Source organism: Lagopus muta, chromosome 34, assembly GCF_023343835.1.
Source record: "Lagopus muta isolate bLagMut1 chromosome 34, bLagMut1 primary, whole genome shotgun sequence".
Taxonomy (NCBI): Eukaryota; Metazoa; Chordata; class Aves; order Galliformes; family Phasianidae; genus Lagopus; species Lagopus muta.
In genome coordinates, this window is record NC_064466.1 from 143,312 (window position 1) to 171,251 (window position 27,940).

Sequence of the window (27,940 nt, forward strand, 5' to 3'; positions counted from 1 at the left end):
CCCTTATCAACCCTCTGACCCTTTATCAATCCCCCGATCCCTTATCAATCCTCTGATGCCTCATGAATTCCTTGGTCTCTTATCAATCTTTTGGCCCCTTATCCATCTGTTCACCCCTTCATCAATCCCTCGATCCTTTATAAATCCCTTGATCTCTTATCAATCCCTCTGCCCCTTATCAATCACTTGGGGTCCTTTCCATCCCGACTCCTTAAACCTCCAAGCACCATTGCCGCGTTGGCGATGCAGGAGTTCCCTCCCGTCGTCCCTCGCAGAAACCCCTGCGATCCCCCCATCAACCCCCCCCCCCGCCATTCCGACGCCGTTATGACGTCATGCGCCGAAGCGGTGGGCGTGGCCAGAAAAAGTGGGCGTGGTTTTTAGAGACGGGCGCGTCCAGCAGCGGAGTGGGCGTGGCTTTTATTGCCGATGATGGGCGTAGCCAGAAAGTGGGCGTGGCCAGACGACAGCGAGTGTCTCGGTGTTGTGGGGGCGGCCAGGTAAGAGCTGGGGGCGTGGCCTGAGAGGTGGGCGTGGCCTGGGAGATGGGAGTGAGCGGAGAAGTGGGCGTGGCCTGGAAGGTAGACGTGACCTGGGACGCGGGCGTGGCCTGAAGAGGTGGGCAGGGGCTGGAAGGTGGGCGTGGCCTGGAAGGTAGGCGTGGCCTGGGGAGGCGGGCGTGGCCTGGGAGGTGGGAGTGGACGGAGAGGTGGGCGTGGCTTGGGCGGTGGGCGTGGCTTCGGGGCCCTGTTGTCTGCGCTCCCCCATCGGCGGCCATGGAGGACCCTTCGCGGTTGATGGCACCGCACGGAGCCGGGGTCGCCCTTCAGGGTGGTCTCCCCCCCGGGGGTCCCGCTGCCCCAACCGCTACTTCGGGGGATCCGAGCTCTGTGCCCCCCCCGGCCCCTCCCCCTCACGATACGGGCGACGTTTTGCAGCAGATTATGGCCATCACCGATCAGAGCTTGGATGAGGCCCAAGCGAGGTAATGGGGGTCTCGTTCTGCCCAATAGCGGCAGCTGAGGCGGTAGGGGGTGGGGGGGGCTGTAGGGATGGACCCCCACCCCTCTGGGCCTTGGTATGGCAAAGGGACCCCTTATGTGGGGCTGTTCTGGGGATATGGGGCGGTTCGGTGGCGGTTCGGTGCTCCTGCAGCCCTATGTCGTGATTCAGCTGTGTTTTATCAGGACTATCGCAATAGGGTGATGGGAGCTGGGGGCTGTGGGACTGGACCCCTGCCCCCCCCCCCTCTTTTTGAGACACGGCACTGTGGTGGGAGTTTGGGTTGTGAATGTCGGTGCCGGTTCCGTGCTCCTGCAGCCCTGTTTTGTGATTCAGATGTGTTTTATCGGGACTGTCACGATAGGGGACTGTGGGATGAGAACTAGGGGGTGTGGGGCTGGACCCCCCCCCCCCCCCCCCCCCCCCGGGCCATGGTACAGCGATTGGAGTTTGGGTCAGGATTATGGGGTGATTTGGTATTGGTTCAGTTCTCCTGAAGCCCTGTGTTGTGACTCAGCTGTGTTCTGTCAGGACTATCGTGATAGGGTGATGGGGGGAGGGACGCTGTGGAGCTTGACCTCTACTCTGGGCCGTGATGGGAGTTTGGTTCGGGGTTTTGGGGCAGTTCGATGCTGGTTCTGTGTTCCTGCAGCCCAATGCTGTGACTCAGCTGTGTTTTGGCAGGACTGTCGTGATAGGGTGGGGGTCACTCAGCTGTGTTCTGGCAGGACTGTCGCGATAGGGTGGGGGTTACGCAGCTGTGTTCTGGCAGGACTGTCGCGACAGGGTGGCCCCATGGCCTGGCTAGGGATATCCTTTGGTTCCATACTGGTTCTGGCTTTGTCCCATGTAGTTGTTAACTGTTCCAGGTTGCTTCCAGCTGTGTCCCAATTTCCATCTGTGTGTTCCATATGGTTTCCAGCTGTGTTCCAGGTCGGTTCTGGCTGTGTTCTGTGTTCATTCTGGCTGTGTCCTCTGTAGTTTTCGGCTCCGTTCCTGGTTGGTTCCAGCTGTGTTCTGCATGATTTTGAACTGTGTCCTGTATGGATTCCAGCTGTGTTCCAGGTCGGTTCCAGCTGTGTTCTGTATGGTTTGGATCCATGTCATATATTGGTTTCCAGCTGTGTTCCAGGTCGGTTCCAGCTGTGTTCTGTATGGTTTGGATCCATGTCATATATTGGTTTCCAGCTGTGTTCCAGGTTGGTTCCAGCTGTGCCCTATATTGATTCCAGCTGTGTTCCAGGTTGTTTCTGGCTGCGTTCTGTATTGGTTCCATGTCCTATATAATTTCCAGCTGTGTTCCAGGTTGGTTCCAGCTGTGTCCTATATGGTCTTGGTCTGTGTCCTGTATTGATTCCAGCTGTGTCCTATATTGATTCCAGCTGTGTTCCAGATTGCTTCTAGCTGCGTTCTGTATTGGTTCTCTGTCCTGTATGGTTTCCAGCTGTGTTCCAGGTTGGTTCCAGCTGTGTCCTATATGGTTTCAGGCTGTGTCCTATATAGTTTCCAGCTATGTACCAGGTTGGTTCTGGCTGTGTACCATATTGGTTCTAGCTCTGTTCTGTATTGAATCTAGCTGTGTCCTGTATTGATTCCAGCTGTGTCCTATATTGATTCCAGCTGTGTTCCAGGTTGGTTTTGGTTGTGTTCTGTATTGGTTCCCTGTCCTGTATGGTTTCCAGCTGTGTTCCAGGTTGGTTCTGGCTGTGTCCTATATGGTTTCAGGCTATGTTCTGTATTGAATCTGGTTGCGTCCCATACTGTCATGGTCTGTGTCCTGTATTGATTCCAGCTGTGTTCCAGGTTGTTTCTGGCCATGTTCTGTATTGGTTCTGTGTCCTGTATGGTTTCCAGCTGTGTTCCAGGCTGGTCCCAGCTGTGTCCCATATCAATTCCAGCTGTGTTCCAGGCTGGTCCCAGCTGTGTCCCATATCAATTCCAGCTGTGTTCCAGGCTGGTCCCAGCTGTGTCCCATATCAATTCCAGCTGTGTTCCAGGCTGGTCCCAGCTGTGTCCCATATCAATTCCAGCTGTGTTCCAGGCTGGTCCCAGCTGTGTCCCATATCCATTCCAGCTGTGTTCCAGGCTGTTTTCCTGCTGTGTCCTTTATAGTTCCCAGCTGTGTTCCACATGGTTTCCAGCTGTGCCCTGAACAGTTTTGTGTTCTGGGTTGTGTTCTCGGTTGCGTTCCATGTTGTTCTTCCTCTTTAGGTTCTCCCTGCAGCAAAACTAAGCGCTTTTTCCTCCTTTTTGTACAGAATTTCTGCTTTTTTTTCCCTGCAGGAAACACGCCCTGAACTGCCACAGGATGAAGCCTGCTCTGTTCAGCGTGCTCTGCGAGATCAAGGAGAAAACAGGTGAGTCGCTGTCATTTTCCCTCCTAATTTCCCCCCAAAACACCGCTTTCCCCTCCCCAAAAATACCATCCCACCTCCAGTTTTGCTCTTGTTCACCACATCCCATGTTTTCCCAATGGTTTCTATGACTTCTGCTGCTTTTCACGACGCCTTATTGCTGCTTGTTTGGAAGTCACAGAATCATAGAATCATAGAATCCCCAAGGTTGGAACAGACCTCAAAGCTCCTCCAGTCCAACCGTTCCCCCATTCCCAACAGCTCCCACTGAACCACGTCCCTCAACACAACATCCAGCCTTTCCTTCAACACCCCCAGGCTCGGTGCCTCCCCCACCTCCCTGTGCATCCATTCCAGTGCCTGACCACCCTTTCTGAACAGCAATTCTTCCTCATGTCCAGCCTGAATCTCCCCTGCCATAGCTTGAAGCCATTCCCTCTGCTCCTATCCCTGATGACACGAGAGCAGAGGCCGACCCCCAGCTCCCTGCAGCCTCCCTTCATGCAGCCATAGGGAGCAGTGAGCTCTGCCCTGAGCTCCTCTTCTCCAGGCTGAACATTCCCAGCTCCTTCAGCCTCTCCTCATCAGCCCTGTGTTCCAGACCCCTCACCATTTCATTGCCCTCCTTTGAACACGTTCCAGGGCCTCAATATCTTTCTTGCAGTGAGGGGCCCAAAACTGGACACAGCACTCGAGGTGCAGCCTCACTGCTGAATACAGGGGCACAATCACCTCTCTGCTCTGCTGGCAGCGCTGTTTCTGATGCAGGCCAGGCTGCCATTGCCCTTCTTGGCCACCTGGGCACACTGCTGGCTCCTGTTCAGCCTAGCATCCATCCATACCCCCAGCTCCATCTCCTCTACGCCGTCCTCCATCCACACCGCCCCAAGCCTGCAGCGTCGCCTGGGGTTGTTGCAGCCCAAGTGCAGGACCCGGCATTTGGCCTTGTTGAACCTCATCCCATGGGCTTCAGCCCAGCTCTCCAGCCTGTCCAGATCCCTCTGTAGGGCCTCGCCACCCCCAGGCAGATCCACACTTCCTGAGTTCCTGCATGTGAACGGGGTCCTGTGAATGTGGTCAGATATTCGCGGGTGTTTGACTGGGGCCCTACAGATGTGGTCATATATTCATCTATATGGACACAGTCCTAGGAATATGGTCAAATATTTGTATGTACACAAGCGTGGTCCTACAGACACGGCCATATATTCACATGTATGAGGATGGCCCCACAAATACAATCTACTCTTCCTCTGTGATGTGATTCTTTGTCCCCCCTCCAGGCCCCATCCCCAAAATGGGAAGACAAAAAAAAGACAAAGCAGCACCCTCACATCTTAATTAATACTAATTAGGATGGCGTAGGGAACCCGACCTATTAAAGACACTACAGAAGAGGGGCTTGGTGGGAGATGGGTGGGTTGGGGGGGGTTCTGGGGGGGTCTCTGGGGCTTTGAATGTTGGATCAGATGTGGTTTCCTCCTCCCCCCTCCCAGCCCTCATTTTTCATTCATTCTTTGTTGCTCTCAGTCACAGCACCACGAAGTCCTGAGCAGCTCTGCCCAGGAGCAGAACATGAGCAACATCACAAACCCATTTTTATCCCTGTTTTATTTTTTTCCCCCCATTCTTTTTCCTGTTTTTTTTTTTTCTTTTTTTTTTTCTTCCCCCATTTTATTTTCCCTATGTGTTTTTCCCCCATTTTTTCCTGTGTGGTTTTTTTTTTTCCTTATTTTTCCTGTTTTTTTTTTCCCCATTTTTTCCTGTATATGTCTTTTTTTTTTTCCTGTATTTTCTTTCCCCTAAAAAACATCATTTCTAATTTTTTATTGCTATTATTTTAAACTATTCAGTAATGGGGTGGATGTCTGACGGAGCTGTGGGTGTCTCCGTTCAGTGTGGGGAATGGTTGGGTTGGAAAGGTCCTTACAGGGTAACTATGGAATGGTTGGGATGGAAGGGTCCTCACAGGTCAGTTGTGGAGTGGTTGGCATGGAAGGGTCCTTACAGGTCAATTGTGAAATGGTTGGGATGGAAGGGTCCTTACAGGTCAATTGTGAAATGGTTGGGATGGAAGGGTCCTTACAGATCAATTGTGGAATGGTTGGGATGGAAGGGTCCTTACAGTTCAGCTGTGGAGTGGTTGGGATGGAAGGGTCCTTACAGGTCAGCTGTGGAGTGGTTGGGATGGCAGGGTCCTTACAGGTCAATTGTGAAATGATTGGGATGGAAGGGTCCTTACAGGTCAGCTGTGGAGTGGTTGGGATGGAAGGGTCCTTACAGGTCAGCTGTGGAGTGGTTGGGATGGAAGGGTCCTTACAGGTCAGTTGTGGAGTGGTTGGGATGGAAGGGTCCTTACAGGTCAGTTGTGGAGTGGTTGGGATGGAAGGGTCCTTACAGGTCAGCTGTGGAGTGGTTGGGATGGAAGGGTCCTTACAGGTCAGTTGTGGAGTGGTTGGGATGGAAGGGTCCTTACAGGTCAGTTGTGGAGTGGTTGGGATGGAGGGGTCCTTACAGGTCAGTTGTGGAGTGGTTGGGATGGAGGGGTCCTTACAGGTCAATTGTGGAGTGGTTGGGATGGAAGGGTCTTTACAGGTCAGCTGTGGAGTGGTTGGGATGGAAGGGTCCTTACAGGTCAGTTGTGGAGTGGTTGGGATGGAGGGGTCCTTACAGGTCAGTTGTGGAGTGGTTGGGATGGAAGGGTCCTTGCAGGACAGCTGTGGAGTGGTTGGGATGGAAGGGTCCTTAGAGGTCAATTGTGGAGTGTTTGGGATGGAAGGGTCCTTACAGATCAATTGTGAAATGGTTGGGATGGAGGGGTCCTTACAGGTCAGTTGTGAAATGGTTGGGATGGAGGGGTCCTTACAGGCCAATTGTGAAATGGTTGGGATGGAAGGGTCCTTACAGGTCAATTGTGGAGTGGTTGGGATGGAAGGGTCCTTAAAGGTCAACTGTGGAATGGTTGGGATGGAAGGGTCCTTACAGATCAATTGTGAAATGGTTGGGATGGAAGGGTCCTTACAGGTCAATTGTGAAATGGTTGGGATGGAACGGTCCTTACAGGTCAGCTGTGGAGTGGTTGGGATGGAAGGGTCCTTACAGGTCAGTTGTGGAGTGGTTGGGATGGAAGGGTCCTTACAGGTCAATTGTGAAATGGTTGGGATGGAAGGGTCCTTACAGGTCAATTGTGAAATGGTTGGGATGGAAGGGTCCTTACAGGTCAGCTGTGGAGTGGTTGGGATGGAAGGGTCCTTACAGGGTAACTGTGGAATGGTTGGGATGGAAGGGTCCTTACAGGTTAATTGTGAAATGGTTGGGATGGAGGGGTCCTTACAGGTCAGTTGTGGAGTGGTTGGGATGGAGGGGTCCTTACAGGTCAGTTGTGGAGTGGTTGGGATGGAAAGGTCCTTACAGATCAATTGTGGAGTAGTTGGGATCGAAGGGTCCTTACAGGTCAATTGTGGAGTGGTTGGGATGGAGGGGTCCTTACAGGTCAGTTGTGGAGTGGTTGGGATGGCAGGGTCCTTACAGGTCAATTGTGAAATGATTGGGATGGAAGGGTCCTTACAGGTCAATTGTGGAGTGGTTGGGATGGAGGGGTCCTTACAGGGTAACTGTGGAATGGTTGGGATGGCAGGGTCCTTACAGGTCAACTGTGGAGTGGTTGGGTTGGACAGGTCCCTACACATCAACCACGGGACGATCCTATATTCTGTAGGTGCACACGGTGAGGATGGGTCAGTGGTTGGACTTGCAGTCTTTGAGGTCTCTTCCAACCCTAACGATTCTACGATTCCAAAATCCCACCCCAGCACTCAATCCCAAGATCTGACCCCCAAATCCAGCCCCAAAACCCAACCCCAAAACAGGTTTGCCGGTCAGACTCGATGATCGTGGAGCTCTTTTCCAACCTCAATGATTCTATGCTTCTATTGCCCCAAGGATAAACTTTGAGTTGGTGTAAAAGTCAGCTCTTCTTTCACCTCCCAGTTCCAATGCTCGAATCAGAGCCATCAGCTCAACATTCACAGCGAACATGTTGGCTGGCAAAGGTTGAGCCTTCTTTTGGGGTCATAGTGGTACATCCAAAGCTTTCCATTCCCTTGAACTACTCCATCGGGGAGCAGCTCCCATATCCCTGATTTTCCTGGTGGGATCTGTTGGATCTGGATATGCCTCTGTTGGGATCAACGCTGGTGATGCCATCTGGAAAAACATCCTTGCGTTCTCCGTAGGCATTCTGCGCTTAGGATAGAATCATAGAATCATAGAATCATAGAATCATAGAATCACAAGGTTGGAAACGACCTGCAAGATCATCCAGTCCAACCCCCCTCCCATTGCTATCAGTGCCACAAGCACTAAACCACATCTTGTGGCTCCTCATCCAGGCGCCTCTTGAACCAGGGACGGCGACTCCACCACCTCCCTGTGCAGCCATTGCAGTGCCTGACCACCCTTTGAGAGAAGAAGTTTCTCCTCATATCCAACCTAAACCTCCTCTGGTACAACTTCTGGCCGTTTCCTCGGCTCCTACTGTTTGCCTGGGAGAAGAGGCCAGACCCTTCTGCACCACAGCCTTCCTTCATGCAGTTGCACAGTGCAATGCAGCCTCCCCTGAGCTCCTCTTCTCCACACTGAACAACCCCAGCTCCCTCAGCCTCTCCTCATCAGCCCTGTGCTCCAGACCCCTCACCATTTCGTTGCCCTTCTCTGCACACATCCCAGGGCCTCCATGTCTTTCTTGTAGTGAGGGGCCCAAAACTGAACCCAGCACTCGAGGTGCGGCCTCACCAGTGCTGAGTAGAGGGGGATGCTCACCTCCCTGCTCCTGCTGGCCGCACTATTTGGATAGTGTGGATGGTACAAATGGTTCAATTCTGGCCCTAAAATGCCCGTCCACGAAGGTGAAGCCAACAAACGTGCATCCAATGGCTGCATTCTTGTTGCTTTTCTGCATTATTTGCTCCATGAAGGAAAGTCTGCAAAGGGAGGGGAAAAAAACCCCCAAAAACAACAACAAAACTCACAGCCGAGCGCGCACCGCTTATTTTGGTACCGCTAACCTCATTACAGAACCACGAACCTCTTAATTAACGACATGCAAAATATATGGCCGTGATTGCATTTGCATACTGAGGCTTCAACACCTTAGGCTGCGTCGCGGTTTAATTAAGGATTAATTAGAGACGGCGGGAATTTCATGTCACTTAGGGTAATGGTTTTGCATATTTGACAGATATCAGTAGGGGATGTGCAGGAAAATGGGGAATTTGTGTTTTCTTGTGTGTAAAGAGAACCAGTGAGTTTTATGGTCCATGAGTTTCTTCAGTAGCGATGAACTTGCTGGGATGAGCTACGGGGTGGAAAGTGCAACTCATTAATGCTAATTAACTCCTCTCTAGTTTCTTGCTAACCCCAGCCGACCAGATTCTTCCCTTGAGGTTGTGGGGGCGCTTTATTCAGCAGTTGACTTGAGATGAGCTGATGCGTAATTGATGATAACGAATGTCTAATTACCGTCATTAGACGGGTGACATAAAATTAAGCTGCAGCTGGGAGCTCAACTCCAATATGAGGTGTGCTGACGTGCATCACGATGTGTGTAAGGAGATGGGAACCCAAACACCTCTTCCACCGACCCTTCCCAGCCCTAATAGTTCCACGTGAGCTCTGTCAGAGTGAGGAGTGTTGTTCTGGGGGGGGCTTTGGGGTCCCTTCCAACCCAACTGTGCTTCTGTGATCTTTAAGGACCTTTCTAAACCAACCCAACCCTGTTCTACAGTTCTGTAATCTTTAAGGACCTTTCCAATCCATTGTTTGGTTCTGTGACCTTCAAGGACCCTTCCAACCCAACCCATTGTATGGTTCTGTGATCTTTAAGGACCCTTCCAACCCAACCCATTGTTTGGTTCTGTGATCTTCAAGGACCCTTCCAACCCAATCCATTGTTTGGTTCTGTGATCTTTAAGGACCCTTCCAACCCAACCCATTGTATGGTTCTGTGATCTTTAAGGACCCTTCCAACCCAACCCATTGTATGGTTCTGTGATCTTTAAGGACCCTTCCAACCCAACCCATTCCGTAGTTCTGTGATCTTTAAGGACCCTTCCAACCCAACCCATTCTATGGTTCTGTGGTCTTTAAGCTTTCTTTTAACCCAACCACATTCTGTGGTTCCTTGATCTTTAAGGACCCTTCCAACCCAACCAAACCCCATTCCGTAGTTCTGTGATCTTTAAGGATCCATCCAACCCAACCCATTCTGTCCTCCCACGGTTCTGTGTTGTCGGATGGCTTTGGAATATTGCTTTGGTCACTTTGGATCTGCTGTGCATCACTGTGTTATCAACAGAGATTCCCTCCTGAATCCAATCCACTACTCATTAAATTGCCTCACAGTTAAAATCCAATTAAAAGCCAGAAAGCTCCTGGTGTTTCTTGAACTCAGTATGTTTCGAGGGTCTTTTGTTTGTTCATGTGTTCTTTCAGGAGCGAACAGTAAATTGTCAAAAATTGGGATTTAAATATTCTGAATCAGATTTGCTTGGAATCGAAGGCGGATGATCCGAGCGCGGATCCCGTTGCGTGTCAGCGTAACGAAAGTGGATTTGGGTCTGATTTCATCAGGTTGTTTCAGGTGTCGAGGTTTTAACAGGGCAAAACGTGGTGCTGTCAATACTTCGGGGTGGTGTAGGCTGGTGGTGTGGCCTTTTGCTGGCGCAGTGTGGCCTATCATTGGTGATGGCGTAGCCTCTGCCTGGCAGTGGTGTAGTTGCACCGTTGGCACACCAGGCACCTTAAGTCAAGCAACCCTCAGGTATGGAATTCAGCACGATCCCACATCTGCATGGCGTCCTTTTCACCCCCCAGGCACTGAAATACAGTGGCTGTAGAAGCTCAGGCATCCCATCCACCTCCCATAGTCTGTCTTTGATCTTTAAGGACCCTCCCAACCCAACCCAACCCAACCCAACCTAACCCAACCCAACCCAACCCAACTCCATGATTATTTCTTCTTAAACCTTTAAGGTGTTCCCCATTTCTCCCTCTGATCCACGTTTTCTCTGTACATACTGCACCATACCTTCATTAAACGCTCCTTCTTTCCTCAACCTGGAGATAGAAGCCTGGTCTTTAAATGCTCTACCACTAAAGCAGACTCTCTTCCCCGTCCCGGAAATAACCTTCTGATTCCCTCTTTATATCTACCCAGTGTTAAGTATTCGTGGTATTCAGGAAGAAGACCCCCCCGATGCCCAACTAATGAGACTAGATAACATGTTGCTGGCGGAGGGCGTCTCCGGCCCCGAGAAAAGAGGAAGAGGAGCACCGATGGCTGTAGCAGCAACACCAGGTGGCTGTCCAAATGACAATAGCATTGAGCACTCTGACTACAGGGCCAAGCTGTCACAGATCCGACAGATTTACCACTCTGAGCTAGAGAAATATGAACAGGTGATCTTTCTGCATGGAAGAGTTTTTATCATCTCAATTGAAAATAACCCCCTTTTTTTTTTTAATTATTATTATTATTATCATTATTTTTTCCTTCGGTGTTGGTTTTAAGGACGGAGCAGGAGGTGTAAATGAGTTCAGTTCGACGCGAGGTTGTGTCACATTTGTTTGGGAGCTTATCTCAGCGTTGCAGGGATGAGATGAAATAGAGGGACGTCAAAGTAAAGACGATATTCGTTACCTCTACAGAATTAAGGTGGAATAGAGGGACTGGACATCAAGATAATTAATGTCTCGTTTATCTTTGTTGCAGTGTTTTTAAGAGTAAATACGGATAAAGCTGAAATGTGAAAAGTCCTCTGTTTTGTCTTCTGTTTTGGTTTTGGTTTTTTTTCCTTTGGATATGTACTCTTGTTGGGGGGAATTCATTTGGGGGGTGTTTCGTCGTTTCTCGATACAAATATCTTTATTTTCAGGCCTGCAGCGAGTTCACCACCCACGTCATGAACCTGCTCAGGGAACAGAGCCGGACCAGACCCATTTCTCCCAAAGAAATCGAGCGGATGGTGAACATCATCCACGGCAAATTCAGCACCATCCAGATGCAGCTGAAGCAGAGCACGTGCGAGGCGGTGATGATCCTCCGCTCGCGCTTCCTCGATGCAAGGTACGACGAAAAGAGGCTTTAATTATTGCTCAGTGCCAGTAATCGCGTAGGAAACCTCGTTCCCACTGCTGTCAGTTCCAGTGTTAACATCTGATGGGTTGTCGTTCACGCCGAGCCGACTTACCTTGATGTAAACATATCAAAACCGCGTGGAATTAAATATATTCTTCCTCAAAGGATATAAATGTATTCTTCCTCGAAGCAGATGTACTTTAGAGCAGGCCCACGGCCGTGCAGGTAGGAATAATTGTGATTTTTCACAGACGTAAGCGGCGTAACTTCAGCAAGCAGGCAACAGAAGTGCTGAATGAGTATTTCTATTCGCACCTGAGCAATCCTTACCCCAGCGAAGAGGCCAAAGAGGAGCTGGCAAAGAAGGGTGGCATCACCGTTTCGCAGGTACGAAGCGGTTGATCGGGAGTCGTTGTTGCTTTCCTTGAGGCGTTAAGGTTGGGAAAGGCCGTTAGGATGGGCCAAGTGGCTGCTGAGGGTCCCCATCCAACTCCCAGTGATTCCGTGGTTCCATGAAAACTAGCCCTGGATTCGTCTAGGAAATGCCATGTGAGCAAATTGAGCTTTAGGGGCACAAAAACAAGCGAGCCAAGGGGAACTCGAAGCGATGCTCCAAGAGCCAGGGGGTGATGGATGGAAAACTGTTCTCAGTCAGGTGAAGGCGTGAAGAAATGCGAGGAAAAATGGGGAAAACCTACAGACAGACAACGTCAAGGACAGCTGGGAAGGGAACAGCAATGGCTTGGTGACAGATGAACGTGAGAGTGGATTTCAGACCATATAAACACACCTGAGTTCTGCTGGGTTGTCCCCTGTAGCCAGCAGTAGGTTTCAGATGTCGGTACTAAAAGAAAACAAAGAACATTTATGTTGTTCCAAAGGGTTTTGGTTGTTTTTTTTTTGGCTTGAGCCCTACTATAAAACATTATTTTTGCTGCTGAGTCGTCAACGTAACGGGTAATGGAATGGTTTGAATGGTAACAGGGCTGTAAATCTCCAGGTTTCCAACTGGTTTGGTAACAAAAGAATTCGGTACAAGAAGAACATGGGGAAGTTCCAAGAAGAAGCCAACATTTACGCTGCGAAAACGGCAGTGGATGCAACCAATGTTGTGGCTCAGGGCAACCGGGCAAACTCCCCATCGACACCAAATTCGGGTAAGGGAGAGAGCTTTGGAAGTCTCCAATTCCTTCCCGTGACGATGAGCGCCATGAATGGTTGGAAATGCTCACAGAATTAAAAATACACGTTTTTGCACTGATTTTTCTCTTCGTTTCGTTGTGATTCAGCTTCCTCTGGCTCTTTTAAGATGACCAATTCCGGAGATTCCTTCATAAATTTGCAGTCGTTGACCTCCTACCAGAGCTCCCCGGTGGGAGGCAATGTGCAGTCACAGGTGAGCAGGTTATTTCATCATCATCATCATCATCATCATCATCATCATCATCATCATCATCATCATTATTATTAAAGCAGTTTCTCTTAATATCAGATAAAGATGATTATTTTTTTCTTCTCTTTCGAGTCAGACTTGTGGAACAAGCCCATTGAAATCTATGTGTTATTTTTTTGTTGAAATCCAACTCAGGATTGGCCCATTGGTATCCTTCCATCCTTCAGATTTACACCAACAAATTGGTGCAGGCTCGTTTGAGAGCTCGTCTTGCTCTGTATAAGCAGAACTTGACGGGGTACTGCCGTGTTAATGGCACTGATTTACAATTTAAACAAAACAAGCACATCCCCCTCACACTATCTGATTCTTTTTGCCTTACCATTATTTTTCTCCTCCCCTCATTTGTGTTATTCCATGGGATCTTGTTGCAGATGGATTCCTTGCACCATGTCATACACCAGGCAGGAAGATACGACACCATTGTGGGGAATCCTTTGTACACGACACAGCGCATCGACGTAAGATGTCCCTAAGTTTTAATTGATCCCATCTCTGTTTTGTTCTCAGTAATCGTTAGTGAATCAGTCCTAATGAAGTTCCTACCCACTGAGATCTCTGCTGCTGGGATAGGAAAAAGGTGGAAGAGAGATACTTAAGGCTGAAACCTTTGGCTTTGGTTCCCAAAAAAACTTGTGTATTGAGGACATAGTCCAGAATAGTTGTTCAAAGGGTCCTTACAGGTCAGCTGTGGAGTGGTTGGGTTCAGAGGGTCCTTACAGGTCAACCATGGAGTGATTGGGTTCAGAGGGTCCTTACAGGTCAACCATGGAGTGATTGGGTTCAGAGGGTCCTTACAGGTCAACCATGGAGTGGTTGGGTTCAGAGGGTCCTTACAGGTCAACCATAGAGTGGTTGGGTTCAGAGGGTCCTTACAGGTCAACCATGGAGTGTTGGGTTCAGAGGGTCCTTACAGGTCAACCAGGGAGTGGTTGGGTTCAGAGGGTCCTTACAGGTCAACCAGGGAGCAGTTGGGGTGGAAAGGTCCTTACAGGTCATCTGTGGAGTGGTTGGGTTCAGAGGGTCCTTACAGATCAACCGGGGAGCAGTTGGGGTGGAAAGGTCCTTACAGGTCAGCTGTGGAGTGGTTGGGTTCACAGGATCCTTACGGCTCAACTGTGGAGTAATTGGGTTCAGAGGGTACTTACAGGTCAACCATGGAGTGGTTGGGTTCAGAGGGTTCTTACAGGTCAACCATAGAGTGGTTGGGTTCAGAGGGTCCTTACAGGTCAACCGGGGAGCAGTTGGGGTGGAAAGGTCCTTACAGGTCAACCGTGGAGTGGTTGGGTTCAAAGGATCCTTACAGGTCAACTGTGGATTGGTCAGCTTCAGTGGGTCCTTACAGGTCAAATGTGGAGTGGTTGGGTTCAAAGGATCCTTTCAGGTCAGTTGTGGAGTGGTAGGATTCAAAAAGTCCTTACAGGTCAGTTGTGGAGCAGTTGGGTTCTAAGGGTCTTTACAGGTCAACTGTGGATTGGTTGGGTTCAGAAGATCCTTGCAGGTCACTGTGAAGTGTTTGGGGTGGAAGGGTCCTTACAGATCGACTGTGGATTGGTCAGGTTCAACAGGTCCTTGCAGGTCACTGTGAAGTGTTTGGGGGGAAAGGGTCCTTAGTGGATTGGTCAGGTTCAACAGGTCCTTGCAGGTCACTGTGAAGTGTTTGGGGTGAAAGGGTCCTTAGTGGATTGGTCAGGTTCAACAGGTCCTTGCAGGTCACTGTGAAGTGTTTGGGGGGAAAGGGTCCTTACAGATCGACTGTGGATTGGTCAGGTTCAACAGGTCCTTGCAGGTCACTGTGAAGTGTTTGGGGTGGAAGGGTCCTTACAGATCGACTGTGGATTGGTCAGGTTCAACAGGTCCTTGCAGGTCACTGTGAAGTGTTTGGGGTGAAAGGGTCCTTAGTGGATTGGTCAGGTTCAACAGGTCCTTGCAGGTCACTGTGAAGTGTTTGGGGTGGAAGGGTCAGCCGTGTTCTGTGACTCCATTTCTAACAGAACCATCTGCTTCACCCACAGGCGAATGGCAGCTGGCAGGACGCGACCACCCCTTCATCCATCACCTCACCCGCCGGAGATCCCGGCAGCGTTAATTCCGACGCGTCCAATTAAGTCGTTAGGACCCTACCGATGAGAGGAAAGAGGTCATTAGTGTAATTTGTCAGTGTTGCTCTTTTCGCCGATACTCTTAACGTGACACACAGCTAATTACCTCAGCCAAACCCTGGAACCAATAGAAGATTGTGACGATGATTACGACACCTCTCTACCTCTCAGCTGAGTTCTTTTTACTTATTATGGGATGTGAAATTGTTCTCGAAGAACTTGCTTCCTTCTTCCTAACCAAATTTGGGGTTGGTTTTCTTTTTCTTTTTCTTTTTTATTTTTGGTTGGTTTTGTTTTTAATATCAATTTTATGGCAAGAAACTCAGTGTCTCTTCTAGAAGAAAACCAGGAAAAAAAAAAAAAAGGACTTATTTTAATTTCCACAAAGTTTTTTATGACGAGATTTCCGTTCGAGCTGATAGATGCTAACGATTTACCCCTCGTATTGTAACTGTAGGCGTTTAAGCCCTCGCTGTTGTAATTTTGTAGAGGAAAATCAGCTTTTCTTACCCACGCTGAGCTCATTGAGCAGAACGCGGCTTAAACCCCCCCCCCCCCCCCCCGTTTTTTGTGCATTCCCACCGCTGTTAACACGTCAAGCCCTCCTCTTTCAGGCGAGGTTTTATCAAAGATAATAAACTTCCAAAGCCTTTTTTTTTTTTTTTTTTTTTTTTTTTTGGCGGTTATTTTTATTACTTTTGTTCTCTCCCGCTGCGGGCACCGGGGCGGCGTGGCGAATCTACTGCGTACGCGCGAGATCGATGGAGGCGCGGTGCGCGCATGCGCGCTACCACGAGACGCATGCGCAGAGCTATGCCGCTTTGTGGGCATGCGCATTCACGGACGCGGTGTTTTGTGCGCATGCGCGCAGCCCTGGTCTCTCCTGTGCGCATGCTCACTCTTCACAGGGCGCCGCCATTTCCCGGCGTGCACTGCGCGCAACGGTCGCTCCCGCGCGGGAAGTCGCCATGGAGGCGCGTTCGGAGGGATGCCGTCGGCTCCGGTAAGTGATGCTGTGGGCCGGGGATGGAGGGGGTGGAAGAGGGGGTCCGGTTGCCGTAACCCGACCGAAAGCTTCTTGCAGGTCCGAGGAGAGGCGGCAGAGAGCGGCGGGGCTGGAGGTGAGAGGTGGGCGGGGGGGCTCGGGGCCTGTGTGAGGGGGCTCGGGGGTCTGAGGGGGCCTCGGGGCCTGTGTGAGGAGGATGAGGGGGGATGGGAGGGTCTGAGCGGGCCTCGGAACTTCTTGGAGCTTTTCGGAGCGGGATGGGGTGGTCTGAGGCGGCGTTGGGCCCGGTGCGAGGAGGATGACGGGGATGGCAGGGTCTGAGGGGGCATTGGTGTCTTTTTGAGGGGGTTGGGGGGGATCTGAGGGGCCCTTGGGGCCTGTGTGAGAAGGCAGAGGGGGTTGGGGTGGTCTGAGGGGGCCTTGAGGCCTTTTAGAGGGGCTGGGAGGGTCTGAGGGGGTTTGGGGCCTCTCTGAGGGGGCTTTGGGGCCTGTGTGAGGAGTCTGAGGGGGGGGCTGGAGGGGCCTTAGGGCCCCATTAAGGGGCCTGGGGGGGTCTGAGGGGCCCTCAGGTCTGATGTGAGGAGGCAGAGGGGGACTGGGGGAGTTTGAGAGGAATGGGGGGGGATTGAGGGGGTTCTGGGGGCTCAGAGCCTGAGGGAGCAATGGGGGCCATCTCACTTCAAGCCCCTTAATGCCTACAGAAATGTTCTTCCCACAGACTTCTCTCACCGGATCCTTCCTTACAGCAGATGGAGGTGCTCCAGGTAGGTGTGAGTGAGGGAACTCCTGTGTTGTGAGGGTGGCCCAGAGCTGGGGCTGTCTCATTCCTTGGGGATATTCAGACCCACCTGAACGCTTTAGGGCTCAATCTGCTGTAGGGAACTGGTTTTGACAGGGATGGGGCTGAGGTGTGTTGGATTCAGTAATCCCCAGAGGTCGCTTCCAACCCTGATGATTCTGTGATCCTTGTAGGATTCTTCTAATTAAGGATATTCAAGGGTTCTTTAATACTTAAATGTTGATTATGCCTGTTTCTCACAGAACCTCACCCTGGAGGGAAGAAAGATCTTGAGGAACCTCCAAAGCCAACTGACCTTGCTGCTGTAAGTCAGGAGAATGTTACTCCTGAAGCAGCTGCAGGAAAAACATCTCGTGAGAGCCCAAGTCCTGAGAAAAGCCAAAACACCAGCAGTTCTCAAACCAAACGCCGCTCTTGGCGTCGGTCGAGCCTGAAGGGGACGAAACGCCGGAAATCTCTGCCTCCTTTTCATGAGGATGTTACAGGTAGGTGCTGTTCTGCCTTTGTCAAAGTCTCTTGAGAACTGTAGGATGGGTTGGAAAGGTCCTTAAAGGTCATGGAACCACAGAATGGTTTGGGTTGGAAGGAACCCTAAAGGTTATGGAGCCATGGAATGGGTTGGGTTGGAAGGGTCCTTAAAGGTCATGGAAGCAGAGAATTCTGGAATGGGTTGGGTTGGAAGGGTCCTTAAAGGTCATGGAAGCAGAGATTCTAGAATGGGTTGGGTTGGAAGGGTCCTTAAAGGTCATGGAAGCAGAGATTCTAGAATGGGTTGGGTTGGAAGGGTCCTTAAAGGTCATGGAAGCAGAGATTCTAGAATGGGTTGGGTTGGAAGGGTCCTTAAAGGTCATGGAAGCAGAGAATTCTAGAATGGGTTGGGTTGGAAGGGTCCTTAAAGGTCATGGAAGCAGAGAATTCTAAATGGGCTGGGTTGGAAAGGTCCTTGAAGGTCATGGAAGCAGAGAATTCTAGAAGGGGTTGGGTTGGAAGGGTCCTTAAAGGTCATGGAAGCAGAGATTGTAGAATGGGATGGGTTGGAAGGGTCCTTAAAGGTCATGGAAGCAGAGAATTCTAAATGGGCTGGGTTGGAAGGGTCCTTAAAGGTCATGGAACCAGAGAATTCTAGAAGGGGTTGGGTTGGAAGTGTCCTTAAAGGTCATGGAAGCAGAGGATTCTAGAATGGGTTGGGTTGGAAGGGTCCTTAAAGGTCATGGAAGCAGAGAATTCTAAAATGGGTTGGGTTGGAAGGGTCCTTAAAGGTCACAGAAGCAGAGAATTCTAAATGGGTTGGGTTGGAAGGGTCCTTAAAGGTCATGGAACCAGAGAATTCTAGAAGGGGTTGGGTTGGAAGGGTCCTTAAAGGTCATGGAAGCAGAGATTCTAGAATGGGTTGGGTTGGAAGGGTCCTTAAAGGTCATGGAAGCAGAGAATTCTGGAATGGGTTGGGTTGGAAGGGTCCTTAAAGGTCATGGAAGCAGAGAATTCTAAATGGGTTGGGTTGGAAGGGTCCTTAAAGGTCATGGAAGCAGAGGATTCTGGAATGGGTTGGGTTGGAAGGGTCCTTAAAGGTGATGGAAGCAGAGATTCTAGAATGGGTTGGGTTGGAAGGGTCCTTAAAGGTCATGGAAGCAGAGATTCTAGAATGGGTTGGGTTGGAAGGGTCCTTAAAGGTCATGGAAGCAGAGATTCTAGAATGGGTTGGGTTGGAAGGGTCCTTAAAGGTCATGGAAGCAGAGAATTCTAAATGGGTTGGGTTGGAAGGGTCCTTAAAGGTCATGGAAGCAGAGATTCTAGAATGTGTTGGGTTGGAAGGGTCCTTAAAGGTCATGGAAGCAGAGATTCTAGAATGTGTTGGGTTGGAAGGGTCCTTAAAGGTCATGGAAGCAGAGATTCTAGAATGGGTTGGGTTGGAAGGGTCCTTAAAGGTCATGGAAGCAGAGATTCTAGAATGTGTTGGGTTGGAAGGGTCCTTAAAGGTCATGGAAGCAGAGATTCTGGAATGGGTTGGGTTGGAAGGGTCCTTAAAGGTCATGGAAGCAGAGATTCTAGAATGGGTTGGGTTGGAAGGGTCCTTAAAGGTCATGGAAGCAGAGATTCTAGAATGTGTTGGGTTGGAAGGGTCCTTAAAGGTCACAGAAGCAGAGAATTCTAGAATGGGTTGGGTTGGAAGGGTCCTTAAAGGTCATGGAAGCAGAGAATTCTAAAATGGGTTGGGTTGGAAGGGTCCTTAAAGGTCATGGAAGCAGAGATTGTAGAATGGGTTGGGTTGGAAGGGTCCTTAAAGGTCATGGAAGCAGAGATTCTAGAATGGGTTGGGTTGGAAGGGTCCTTAAAGGTCATGGAAGCAGAAAATGGTTTGGTTTGAAAAGGTCCTTAAAGGTCACAGAACCACAGAATTCTGGAATGGGTTGGAAAGGTCCTTCAAGGTCACAGAACCCTTGGGCAGGGATGGGGCTCCCACAACAGTGCCAGCTCCTGAGCTCCATCTGGGTGAAGGATTTCCCCCCCCCTATATCTCCTTCACCTTAAAGCCGTTCTCCCATGAGTTTAATGGCTTCCATGAGCCAACATTTGCTTCCTCTTTCTTTCAGCACCTGAACTTCAAGTAGAATTTTCCCTCTTAGGAAATCTCCCTTCCTCTTTTCCCTCCCGCGCCCCTCACCTCTAACAAAATCCATTTCTGGTGTCTTCTGAGAGCATTTCTGTGCTCGTGGATTGGTGTCAACTCATTCCTCAGTAATTTTCTTCTCGTTTTTCAGCACTGAGCCAAGCTATCAGCCTGGACCTGCCAGAAACAGAACGCCTCTCTATGCTGCTCTTATCCAGCTTCCAGGTCAGCTCCCCCCCTGTTGCCCAAGCACGATATTTTTCTGACCTTCCATTTATGTTCTGCTCTGTAGAATTGGGATCAGAAAAGAGGAGGAATTAATTTCTCCTTCAGTAACGAGTCTTCCTACAAACACACAGTTAAATTTCAAGCTTTCATGGGGTCCCTCAGCACAAACAGCTTTGGGGTGATGAAATCTTTGTGTTCTCATAGTTCTCTGCACAGAAACTCGAGCACATCTTGGAGCAGACAGAAGGCTTCAGTCCCGAGGCTTTCAAAGCCAACGGTGAGTTTGTGGTTTTTGTGTGTTATAAAAGAGGTGAAAAGCACAGCTTTCCATTGGGGTGCTGTTAAGGTGAGATCTGCTGGCTTGGGGAAGAAGGATCCAGCATTGCTGGTATCACCTCAGTTTCTGTGAGTTCAGTTTAATTAAGCTACAATCCCAGAGATCAGCACAAATGAACAGATAAGGGACCAAGCTGGCTTTCTGCTCTGCTCTTCAGCAATTAGTGGGCAGTTGGTGTAAGAGCTGCTCACGTGGCTCTGTTTTCCACCTCCAGTGAGTTCAGTTTCAGAAGACCTGAAGAGATACATAGAGAAACTGAAGCTGGATGGAACCCTGCAGAGCTGCGTGGAGAAAGCTGAAGGGTAAGGAACTTCCACGCCACTATTGGTTGTTTTTCAGGTTTTCCTGCCTCAATATCCCATTCCCAAACAGGAAACGAGGCATTTTGGGGCTGATGACGTTACTGGAACATCACAATGGATATTGAAAGGGAATATTAATTTATTTTTTGAGGTGATTTAAAGATAAAAAAGTCTCTGTGTGGTGTTAATCGTTTGCAGAGCCCTGTGTGCTTTGTGTGTGTGTGAGATGCACAAACACTTTTAATCTCTCTACATCTCTGCTTCAGGGATCCCTCGGACTCTGTTTCGGATGAATCGGTGTGCAAAGCAAAGGAGTGCATTGCCAGGTGAGGGCTGCTGATTTTCCTGCCTTTCTAAAAGGTGTTTTTTTTTTTTGGTGTGTTATTTCTCTGCACTTCACTTTCCGTGTGCCTGCGTTGCAATTTGAAGCCCACAGAGGGGATTCCTGCTGTGTGTTGCAATTTAAACCCCACAGAGGGGATTCCTGCTGCTGTGTGTTGCAATTTGAACCCCACAGAGGGGATTCCTGCTGTGTGTTGCAATTGAAACCCCACAGAGGGGATTCCTGCTGCTGTGTGTTGCAATTTAAACCCCACAGAGGGGATTCCTGCTGCTGTGTTGCAATTTGAACCCCACAGAGGGGATTCCTGCTTCTGTGTGTTGCAATTTAAACCCCACAGAGGGGATTCCTGCTGCATGTTGCAATTGAAACCCCACAGAGGGGATTCCTGCTGCGTGTTGCAATTGAAACCCCACAGAGGGGATTCCTGCTGTGTGTTGCAATTGAAACCCCACAGAGGGGATTCCTGCTGTGTGTTGCAATTGAAACCCCACAGAGGGGATTCCTGCTGTGTGTTGCAATTTAAACCCCAGAGAGGGGATTCCTGCTGCATGTTGCAATTTGAACCCCACAGAGGGGATTCCTGCTGCTGTGTGTTGCAATTTAAGCCCCATAGAGGGGATTCCTGCTGCTGTGTGTTGCAATTTAAACCCCACAGAGGGGATTCCTGCTGCTGCGTGTTGCAATTCAAACCCCACAGAGGGGATTCCTGCTGCGTGTTGCAATTTGAAGCCCACAGAGGGGATTCCTGCTGCTGCATGTTGCAATTTAAACCCCACAGAGGGGATTCCTGCTGTGTGTTGCAATTTAAACCCCACAGAGGGGATTCCTGCTGTGTGTTGCAATTGAAACCCCACAGAGGGGATTCCTGCTGCGTGTTGCAATTGAAACCCCACAGAGGGGATTCCTGCTGTGTGTTGCAATTTAAGCCCCACAGAGGGGATTCCTGCTGTGTGTTGCAATTTAAACCCCACAGAGGGGATTCCTGCTGCTGTGTGTTGCAATTTGAACCCCACAGAGGGGATTCCTGCTGCATGTTGCAATTTGAACCCCACAGAGGGGATTCCTGCTGCGTGTTGCAATTTAAACCCCACAGAGGGGATTCCTGCTGCGTGTTGCAATTTAAACCCCACAGAGGGGATTCCTGCGGCGTGTTGCAATTGAAACCCCACAGAGGGGATTCCTGCTGTGTGTTGCAATTAAAACCCCACAGAGGGGATTCCTGCTGCTGTGTGTTGCAATTTAAACCCCACAGAGGGGATTCCTGCTGCTGCATGTTGCAATTGAAACCCCACAGAGGGGATTCCTGCTGCTGTGTGTTGCAATTTGAACCCCACAGAGGGGATTCCTGCTGCTGCATGTTGCAATTTGAACCCCACAGAGGGGATTCCTGCTGCTGTGTGTTGCAATTTGAACCCCACAGAGGGGATTCCTGCTGCTGTGTGTTGCAATTTAAACCCCACAGAGGGGATTCCTGCTGTGTGTTGCAATTGAAACCCCACAGAGGGGATTCCTGCTGCTGCATGTTGCAATTTAAACCCCACAGAGGGGATTCCTGCTGCTGTGTGTTGCAATTTGAACCCCATAGAGGGGATTCCTGCTGTGTGTTGCAATTGAAACCCCACAGAGGGGATTCCTGCTGCTGTGTGTTGCAATTAAAACCCCACAGAGGGGATTCCTGCTGCATGTTGCAATTTGAACCCCACAGAGGGGATTCCTGCTGCGTGTTGCAATTGAAACCCCACAGAGGGGATTCCTGCTGCTGCGTGTTGCAATTCAAACCCCACAGAGGGGATTCCTGCTGCGTGTTGCAATTTGAAGCCCACAGAGGGGATTCCTGCTGCTGCATGTTGCAATTTAAACCCCACAGAGGGGATTCCTGCTGTGTGTTGCAATTTAAACCCCACAGAGGGGATTCCTGCTGCGTGTTGCAATTGAAACCCCACAGAGGGGATTCCTGCTGTGTGTTGCAATTTAAGCCCCACAGAGGGGATTCCTGCTGTGTGTTGCAATTTGAAGCCCACAGAGGGGATTCCTGCTGTGTGTTGCAATTTAAACCCCACAGAGGGGATTCCTGCTGCTGTGTGTTGCAATTTGAACCCCACAGAGGGGATTCCTGCTGCGTGTTGCAATTTGAACCCCACAGAGGGGATTCCTGCTGTGTGTTGCAATTTAAGCCCCACAGAGGGGATTCCTGCTGCGTGTTGCAATTGAAACCCCACAGAGGGGATTCCTGCTGCTGTGTGTTGCAATTTAAGCCCCATAGAGGGGATTCCTGCTGCTGTGTGTTGCAATTTAAACCCCACAGAGGGGATTCCTGCTGCATAATGCAATTTGAACCCCACAGAGGGGATTCCTGCTGTGTGTTGCAATTTAAACCCCACAGAGGGGATTCCTGCTGCTGTGTGTTGCAGTTTAAACCCCACAGAGGGGATTCCTGCTGCATGTTACAATTGAAACCCTACAGAGGGGATTCCTGCTGTGTATTGCAATTTAAACCCCACAGAGGGGATTCATGCTGCATGTTGCAATTTAAGCCCCACAGAGGGGATTCCTGCTGCGTGTTGCAATTGAAACCCCACAGAGGGGATTCCTGCTGCTGTGTATTGCAATTTAAACCCCACAGAGGGGATTCCTGCTGCGTGTTGCAATTTAAACCCCACAGAGGGGATTCCTGCTGCGTGTTGCAATTGAAACCCCACAGAGGGGATTCCTGCTGTGTGTTGCAATTTAAACCCCACAGAGGGGATTCCTGCTGCTGTGTGTTGCAGTTTAAACCCCACAGAGGGGATTCCTGCTGCATGTTACAATTGAAACCCTACAGAGGGGATTCCTGCTGTGTATTGCAATTTAAACCCCACAGAGGGGATTCATGCTGCATGTTGCAATTTAAGCCCCACAGAGGGGATTCCTGCTGTGTGTTGCAATTGAAACCCCACAGAGGGGATTCCTGCTGCTGTGTGTTGCAATTTAAACCCCACAGAGGGTATTCCTGCTGCTGTGTGTTGCAGTTTGAACCCCACAGAGGGGATTCCTGCTGCTGTGTGTTGCAATTGAAACCCCACAGAGGGGATTCCTGCTGCATGTTGCAATTTGAACCCCACAGAGGGGATTCCTGCTGCTGTGTGTTGCAATTGAAACCCCACAGAGGGGATTCCTGCTGTGTGTTGCAATTTAAACCCCACAGAGGGGATTCCTGCTGCTGTGTGTTGCAATTTGAACCCCACAGAGGGGATTCCTGCTGTGTGTTGCAATTTAAGCCCCACAGAGGGGATTCCTGCTGTGTGCAGACCCACTCTTGTCCTTCTTAGAACCATAGGATGGCTTGGGTTGGAAGGGACCTCGAGGATCACGAAGTTCCACCCCCCTTGCTGCATGCAAGGCCACCAACCTCCGTATCAAACACTGCACCAGGCTGCCCAGGGCCCATCCAACCTGGCCTTGAATCCAGGGCTGGCTGGGGCACCCACAGCCTTGCTGTGCAGCTGTTCCAGCACCTCACTGCTCTCATAGTGAAATACTTTCCCCTGACATCCGACCTCAATCTGCCCTCCTTCAGCTTCAAACCATTTCCCCTGGTCCTGCTGTTATCCACCCTCTCAAAGACTCGACTCCTCACCTGTTTATAGGCTTCCTTCAGGTACTGGAAAGCTGCACTGAAGAGCAGCCTCCTCTTCTCCAGGCTGAATAAACTCAGCTCCCTCAGCTTGTCTTTGTATGGGAGGTGCTGCAGCCTCTGCCCATCAATGCCCCTCCTCTCCAACAGCTTTATTTTGCATTCAGGCCCCCACACCTGGCTGCAATACTCCAGATGATGCCTCACAAGAGCAGAGCAGTGGAATTGACCCCCTCTCCATCCCCCATCCCAGGATCCCATTTGCTTTCCAGGCTGTAATCACGCACTGCTGCCTCACGTTCAGCTTTTCACCCCCCAGATCCCTCAGGGCTGCTCTCCAGAACTGCTCCTCTCACTCTGCACCTGGGATTCCTCTCTCCCAAATGCAAAACCTTGCATCTTCCTGTGTTGAACCTCATTAGATTCACCCAGCCTCAACTTTTGGTGGCGTCCCTTCCTTCCATGGTGCCAGCAATGCTTTCTGCCTTGTAGGTTTTCAGCTGAATGCCAGGCGTGGGATGAACTCCTGCAGCGCTACCAGAAGGATGCAGAGGAAACATCCAGGTACGAATTGTGGCAAAACCTTTGGATGGAAAAATAAAATAAAATAAAATAAAATAAAATAAAATAAAATAAAATAAAATAAAATAAAATAAAGCAGAATTGTCCTTTGTGCAACAGAGAAATGCTTTGTCTTCCAGGCAGCTGGAGGAATGCAGGAGCAAACAGGGCCGGGAAGAGCCTCCCAATTACCTGCAGACATCGCAGGCCGAGGTGCTCAGCACCAAACCTAATTACCAGAGGATGCTGGATGAGCAGGGAGAGGTGCTGAGCTGCATGGAGCTGGTGGTGAGTCCCCTGTCAAAGCATGGGTTCGTTCAGAGCGAGAAGAGTTTGCCCTTTAATTAATGATAATTGGGGTGGGTTTTACTGGATGATGTCAGACATCCTTAAAGCAGAAGGATCAGCCCCAGGAACGTTGGCAGCTTCTCCCTACCACAGGCTCTGTTTCATCCTCTTAATAAACACCTTGCACTTAATGCATCTCTCTGCCTTTCCCCTTGGCGATTAACGGCATGAATAATTAACGGTGCTTTTTTTTTTTTTTTTAATTATTGCTGTTTTACAGCTCGATGAAATGCAGCAGGCGGCGAAATTGGTGCGGGCTTTCAGTGAGGACAGCAGGGAGTACCTGCGGGGGCTGTCTGAGCAGCTGGGTGAGCTCAGGGGCCCCCCCCAGTGTGTCCCCATGGGGGGGTGGCACTGTGTCCCTATGGGGGGTGGCACTATGTCCCTTTATGGGTGGCATTGTGTCCCTGGGGGGGGGCGTGAGGAGGGGGGGTGACACTTTGTCCCCATGGGGGGTGATGTTGTGTCCCTGTGTGGGTAACATGTCCCAATGGGGGATGATGCTGTGTCCCTTTGGGGGTGGCATTGTGTCCCTGGGGGGGGGGGGGGTGAAGAGGGGGGTGACACTTTGTCCCCATGGGGGGTGATGTTGTGTCCCTGTGTGGGTGATGCTGTGTCCCAGTGCGGAGTGACTGTGCCTCTGGATGGGGGGGGGTGACATTGTGTCCCTATGGGGGGTGACACTGTGTCCCTTTATGGGTGGCATTGTGTCTCAGGGGGGTGAGAGGGAAGGAGAGGGGTGATGTTGTGTCCCTGTGTGGGTAACATGTCCCAATGGGGGATGATGTTGTGTCCCTTTGGGGGTGGCATTGTGTCCTGGGGGGGGGGGGGGGGGGGTGAAGAGGGGGGTGACACTTTGTCCCCATGGGGGGTGATGTTGTGTCCCTGTGTGGGTGATGCTGTGTCCCAGTGCGGAGTGACTGTGCCTCTGGATGGGGGGGGTGACATTGTGTCCCTATGGGGGGTGACACTGTGTCTCTTTGTGGATGGCATTGTGTCTCTGGGGGGGTGAGGGGAAAGGAGGGGGGTGATGTTGTGTCCCTGTGTGGGTAACGTCCCAATGGGGGATGATGCTGTGTCCCTTTGGTGGTGGCATTGCGTCCCCATGGGGTGACGCTGTGTCCCTGGGGTGTGTGATGCCATGTGCCAAGGGGGGGTGACATTGTGTCCTTATGTGGGACCCTGTATGGGTGACACTTTGTCCCCATGGGGGGTGATGTTGTGTCCCAGTGCAGAGTGACTGTGCCTCAGGATGGGGGGGGTGACACTGTGTCCCTTTGTGGGTGGCATTGTGTCTCGGGGGGGTGAGAGGGAAGGAGAGGGGTGATGTTGTGTCCCTGTGTGGGTAATATGTCCTAATGGGGGATGATGCTGTGTCCCTTTGTGGATGGCATTGTGTCCCCATGGGGTGACACTGCATCCCTGAGGTGACACCATGTGCCAAGGGGGGGTGACATTGTGTCCTTATGTGGGACCCTGTATGGGTGACACTTTGTCCCCATGGGAGGTGATGTTGTGTCTCAGTGCAGAGTGACTGTGCCTCAGGATGGGGGGGGGTGACACTGTGTCCCTTTGTGGGTGCCATTGTGTCCCTGGGAGGGGGTGAGGAGGGGGGTGACACTTTGTCCCTATGGGGGGTGATGTTGTGTCCCTGTGTGGGTGATGCTGTGTCCCAGTGCGGAGTGACTGTGCCTCTGGATGGGGGCAGACACTACTGTGTCTCTATGGGGGGTGACACTGTGTCCCTTTATGGGTGGCATTGTGTCTCGGGGGGGTGAGAGGGAAGGAGAGGGGTGATGTTGTGTCCCTGTGTGGGTAACGTCCCAATGGGGGACGATGCTGTGTCCCTTTGGGGGTGGCATTGTGTCCCCAAGGTGTGACGCTGTGTCCCTGGGGTGTGTGATGCCATGTGCCAAGGGGGGGGTGACATTGTGTCCTTATGTGGGACCCTGTATGGGTAACACTTTGTCCCCATGGGGGGTGATGTTGTGTCTCAATGTGGAGTGACTGTGCCTCAGGATGGGAGGGGGGAGTGACAGTGTGTCCCTTTGAGGGTGGCACTGTGTCCCTGGGGGGGCGTGAGGAGGGGGGTGACACTTTGTCCCCATGGGGGGTGATGTTGTGTCCCTGTGTGGGTGATGCTGTGTCCCAGTGCGGAGTGACTGTGCCTCTGGATGGGGGGGGGTGACATTGTGTCCCTATGGGGGGTGACACTGTGTCCCTTTATGGGTGGCATTGTGTCTCAGGGGGGTGAGAGGGAAGGAGAGGGGTGATGTTGTGTCCCAATGGGGGATGATGCTGTGTCCCTTTGGGGGTAGCACTATGTCCCTGGGGGGGCGTGAGGAGGGGGGTGACACTTTGTCCCCATGGGGGGTGACGTTGTGTCCCCATGGAGTGATGCTGTGTCTCAGTGGGGGGGGGTGACATCACGTCCCTATAGGAGGTGACATCGTGTCCCTGCCTGGTTGATGCTGCGTCCCATTAGTGGTGACTCAGCTCTCTGTGCCCATCTCCTGCAGCCGCACGGACCTTCCGCCAGCTGGAAAACTCACCGGTGCGGAAGCTGATCGCAGCCCCGGGCCGGAAAGCGCCGCCGGAGGGCTGAATGGAGCTGAATGCGGCGCTGCGGGTGCGGCGCTCCCAATAAACGGCCCCGAGTGGGCGAACTGCGCATGCGCGCCGTCTCCGCCTGCTTCCCGCTTCCGCGTTTGAAAGCGTTGGGGGAGGGCGTTCAACGCAACGCTTTT

At 51.0% G+C, this 27,940-nt stretch overlaps 4 protein-coding genes across 59 annotated transcripts; all 4 read left to right on the top strand.

Annotated features, from left to right (window-relative positions):
• Positions 1-725: 725 nt before the first annotated feature.
• PBX4 (PBX homeobox 4) lies at positions 726-15,597 on the top strand. Its single transcript, XM_048930231.1, has 9 exons — positions 726-985; positions 3,286-3,359; positions 10,573-10,814; positions 11,291-11,481; positions 11,745-11,880; positions 12,494-12,650; positions 12,783-12,889; positions 13,321-13,407; positions 14,962-15,597. The coding sequence occupies exons 1-9, from the start codon at positions 777-779 to the stop codon at positions 15,052-15,054; spliced, it is 1,296 nt and encodes a 431-aa protein (XP_048786188.1). The 5' UTR covers positions 726-776; the 3' UTR covers positions 15,055-15,597.
• On the top strand, positions 5,141-10,327 carry LOC125686330 (uncharacterized). 50 transcript variants are annotated; one of them, XM_048930168.1, is made up of 6 exons: positions 5,141-5,561; positions 5,601-5,678; positions 5,757-5,795; positions 5,952-6,029; positions 6,420-6,731; positions 6,966-10,327. In XM_048930168.1, the coding sequence occupies exons 1-6, from the start codon at positions 5,212-5,214 to the stop codon at positions 7,072-7,074; spliced, it is 966 nt and encodes a 321-aa protein (XP_048786125.1). In that variant the 5' UTR covers positions 5,141-5,211; the 3' UTR covers positions 7,075-10,327. The 50 variants fall into 50 exon arrangements, 49 of the variants coding, with proteins under 49 accessions (XP_048786125.1, XP_048786114.1, XP_048786115.1 ...); XM_048930157.1 differs by having other exon boundaries at positions 5,601-5,834; positions 5,874-6,029; XM_048930158.1 differs by having other exon boundaries at positions 5,601-5,834.
• Positions 15,598-15,949: 352 nt separating the features above from the next.
• DSN1 (DSN1 component of MIS12 kinetochore complex) lies at positions 15,950-27,822 on the top strand. Its single transcript, XM_048930232.1, has 12 exons — positions 15,950-16,051; positions 16,133-16,169; positions 16,773-16,818; positions 17,096-17,338; positions 19,613-19,686; positions 19,894-19,966; positions 20,241-20,328; positions 20,595-20,654; positions 24,777-24,848; positions 24,986-25,133; positions 25,414-25,501; positions 27,713-27,822. Exons 1-12 carry the CDS (start codon positions 16,017-16,019, stop codon positions 27,796-27,798), a joined length of 1,050 nt encoding a protein of 349 aa, XP_048786189.1. The 5' UTR covers positions 15,950-16,016; the 3' UTR covers positions 27,799-27,822.
• Positions 17,397-19,649, top strand: LOC125686333 (uncharacterized). 7 transcript variants are annotated; one of them, XM_048930174.1, is made up of 5 exons: positions 17,397-17,699; positions 17,855-17,956; positions 18,319-18,574; positions 18,626-18,778; positions 19,138-19,649. In XM_048930174.1, the coding sequence occupies exons 1-5, from the start codon at positions 17,550-17,552 to the stop codon at positions 19,380-19,382; spliced, it is 906 nt and encodes a 301-aa protein (XP_048786131.1). In that variant the 5' UTR covers positions 17,397-17,549; the 3' UTR covers positions 19,383-19,649. The 7 variants fall into 7 exon arrangements, 3 of the variants coding, with proteins under 3 accessions (XP_048786131.1, XP_048786129.1, XP_048786130.1); XM_048930172.1 differs by lacking the exon at positions 17,855-17,956 and having other exon boundaries at positions 18,473-18,574; positions 18,626-18,931; XM_048930173.1 differs by lacking the exon at positions 17,855-17,956 and having other exon boundaries at positions 17,397-17,648; positions 18,626-18,931.
• Positions 27,823-27,940: the final 118 nt, after the last annotated feature.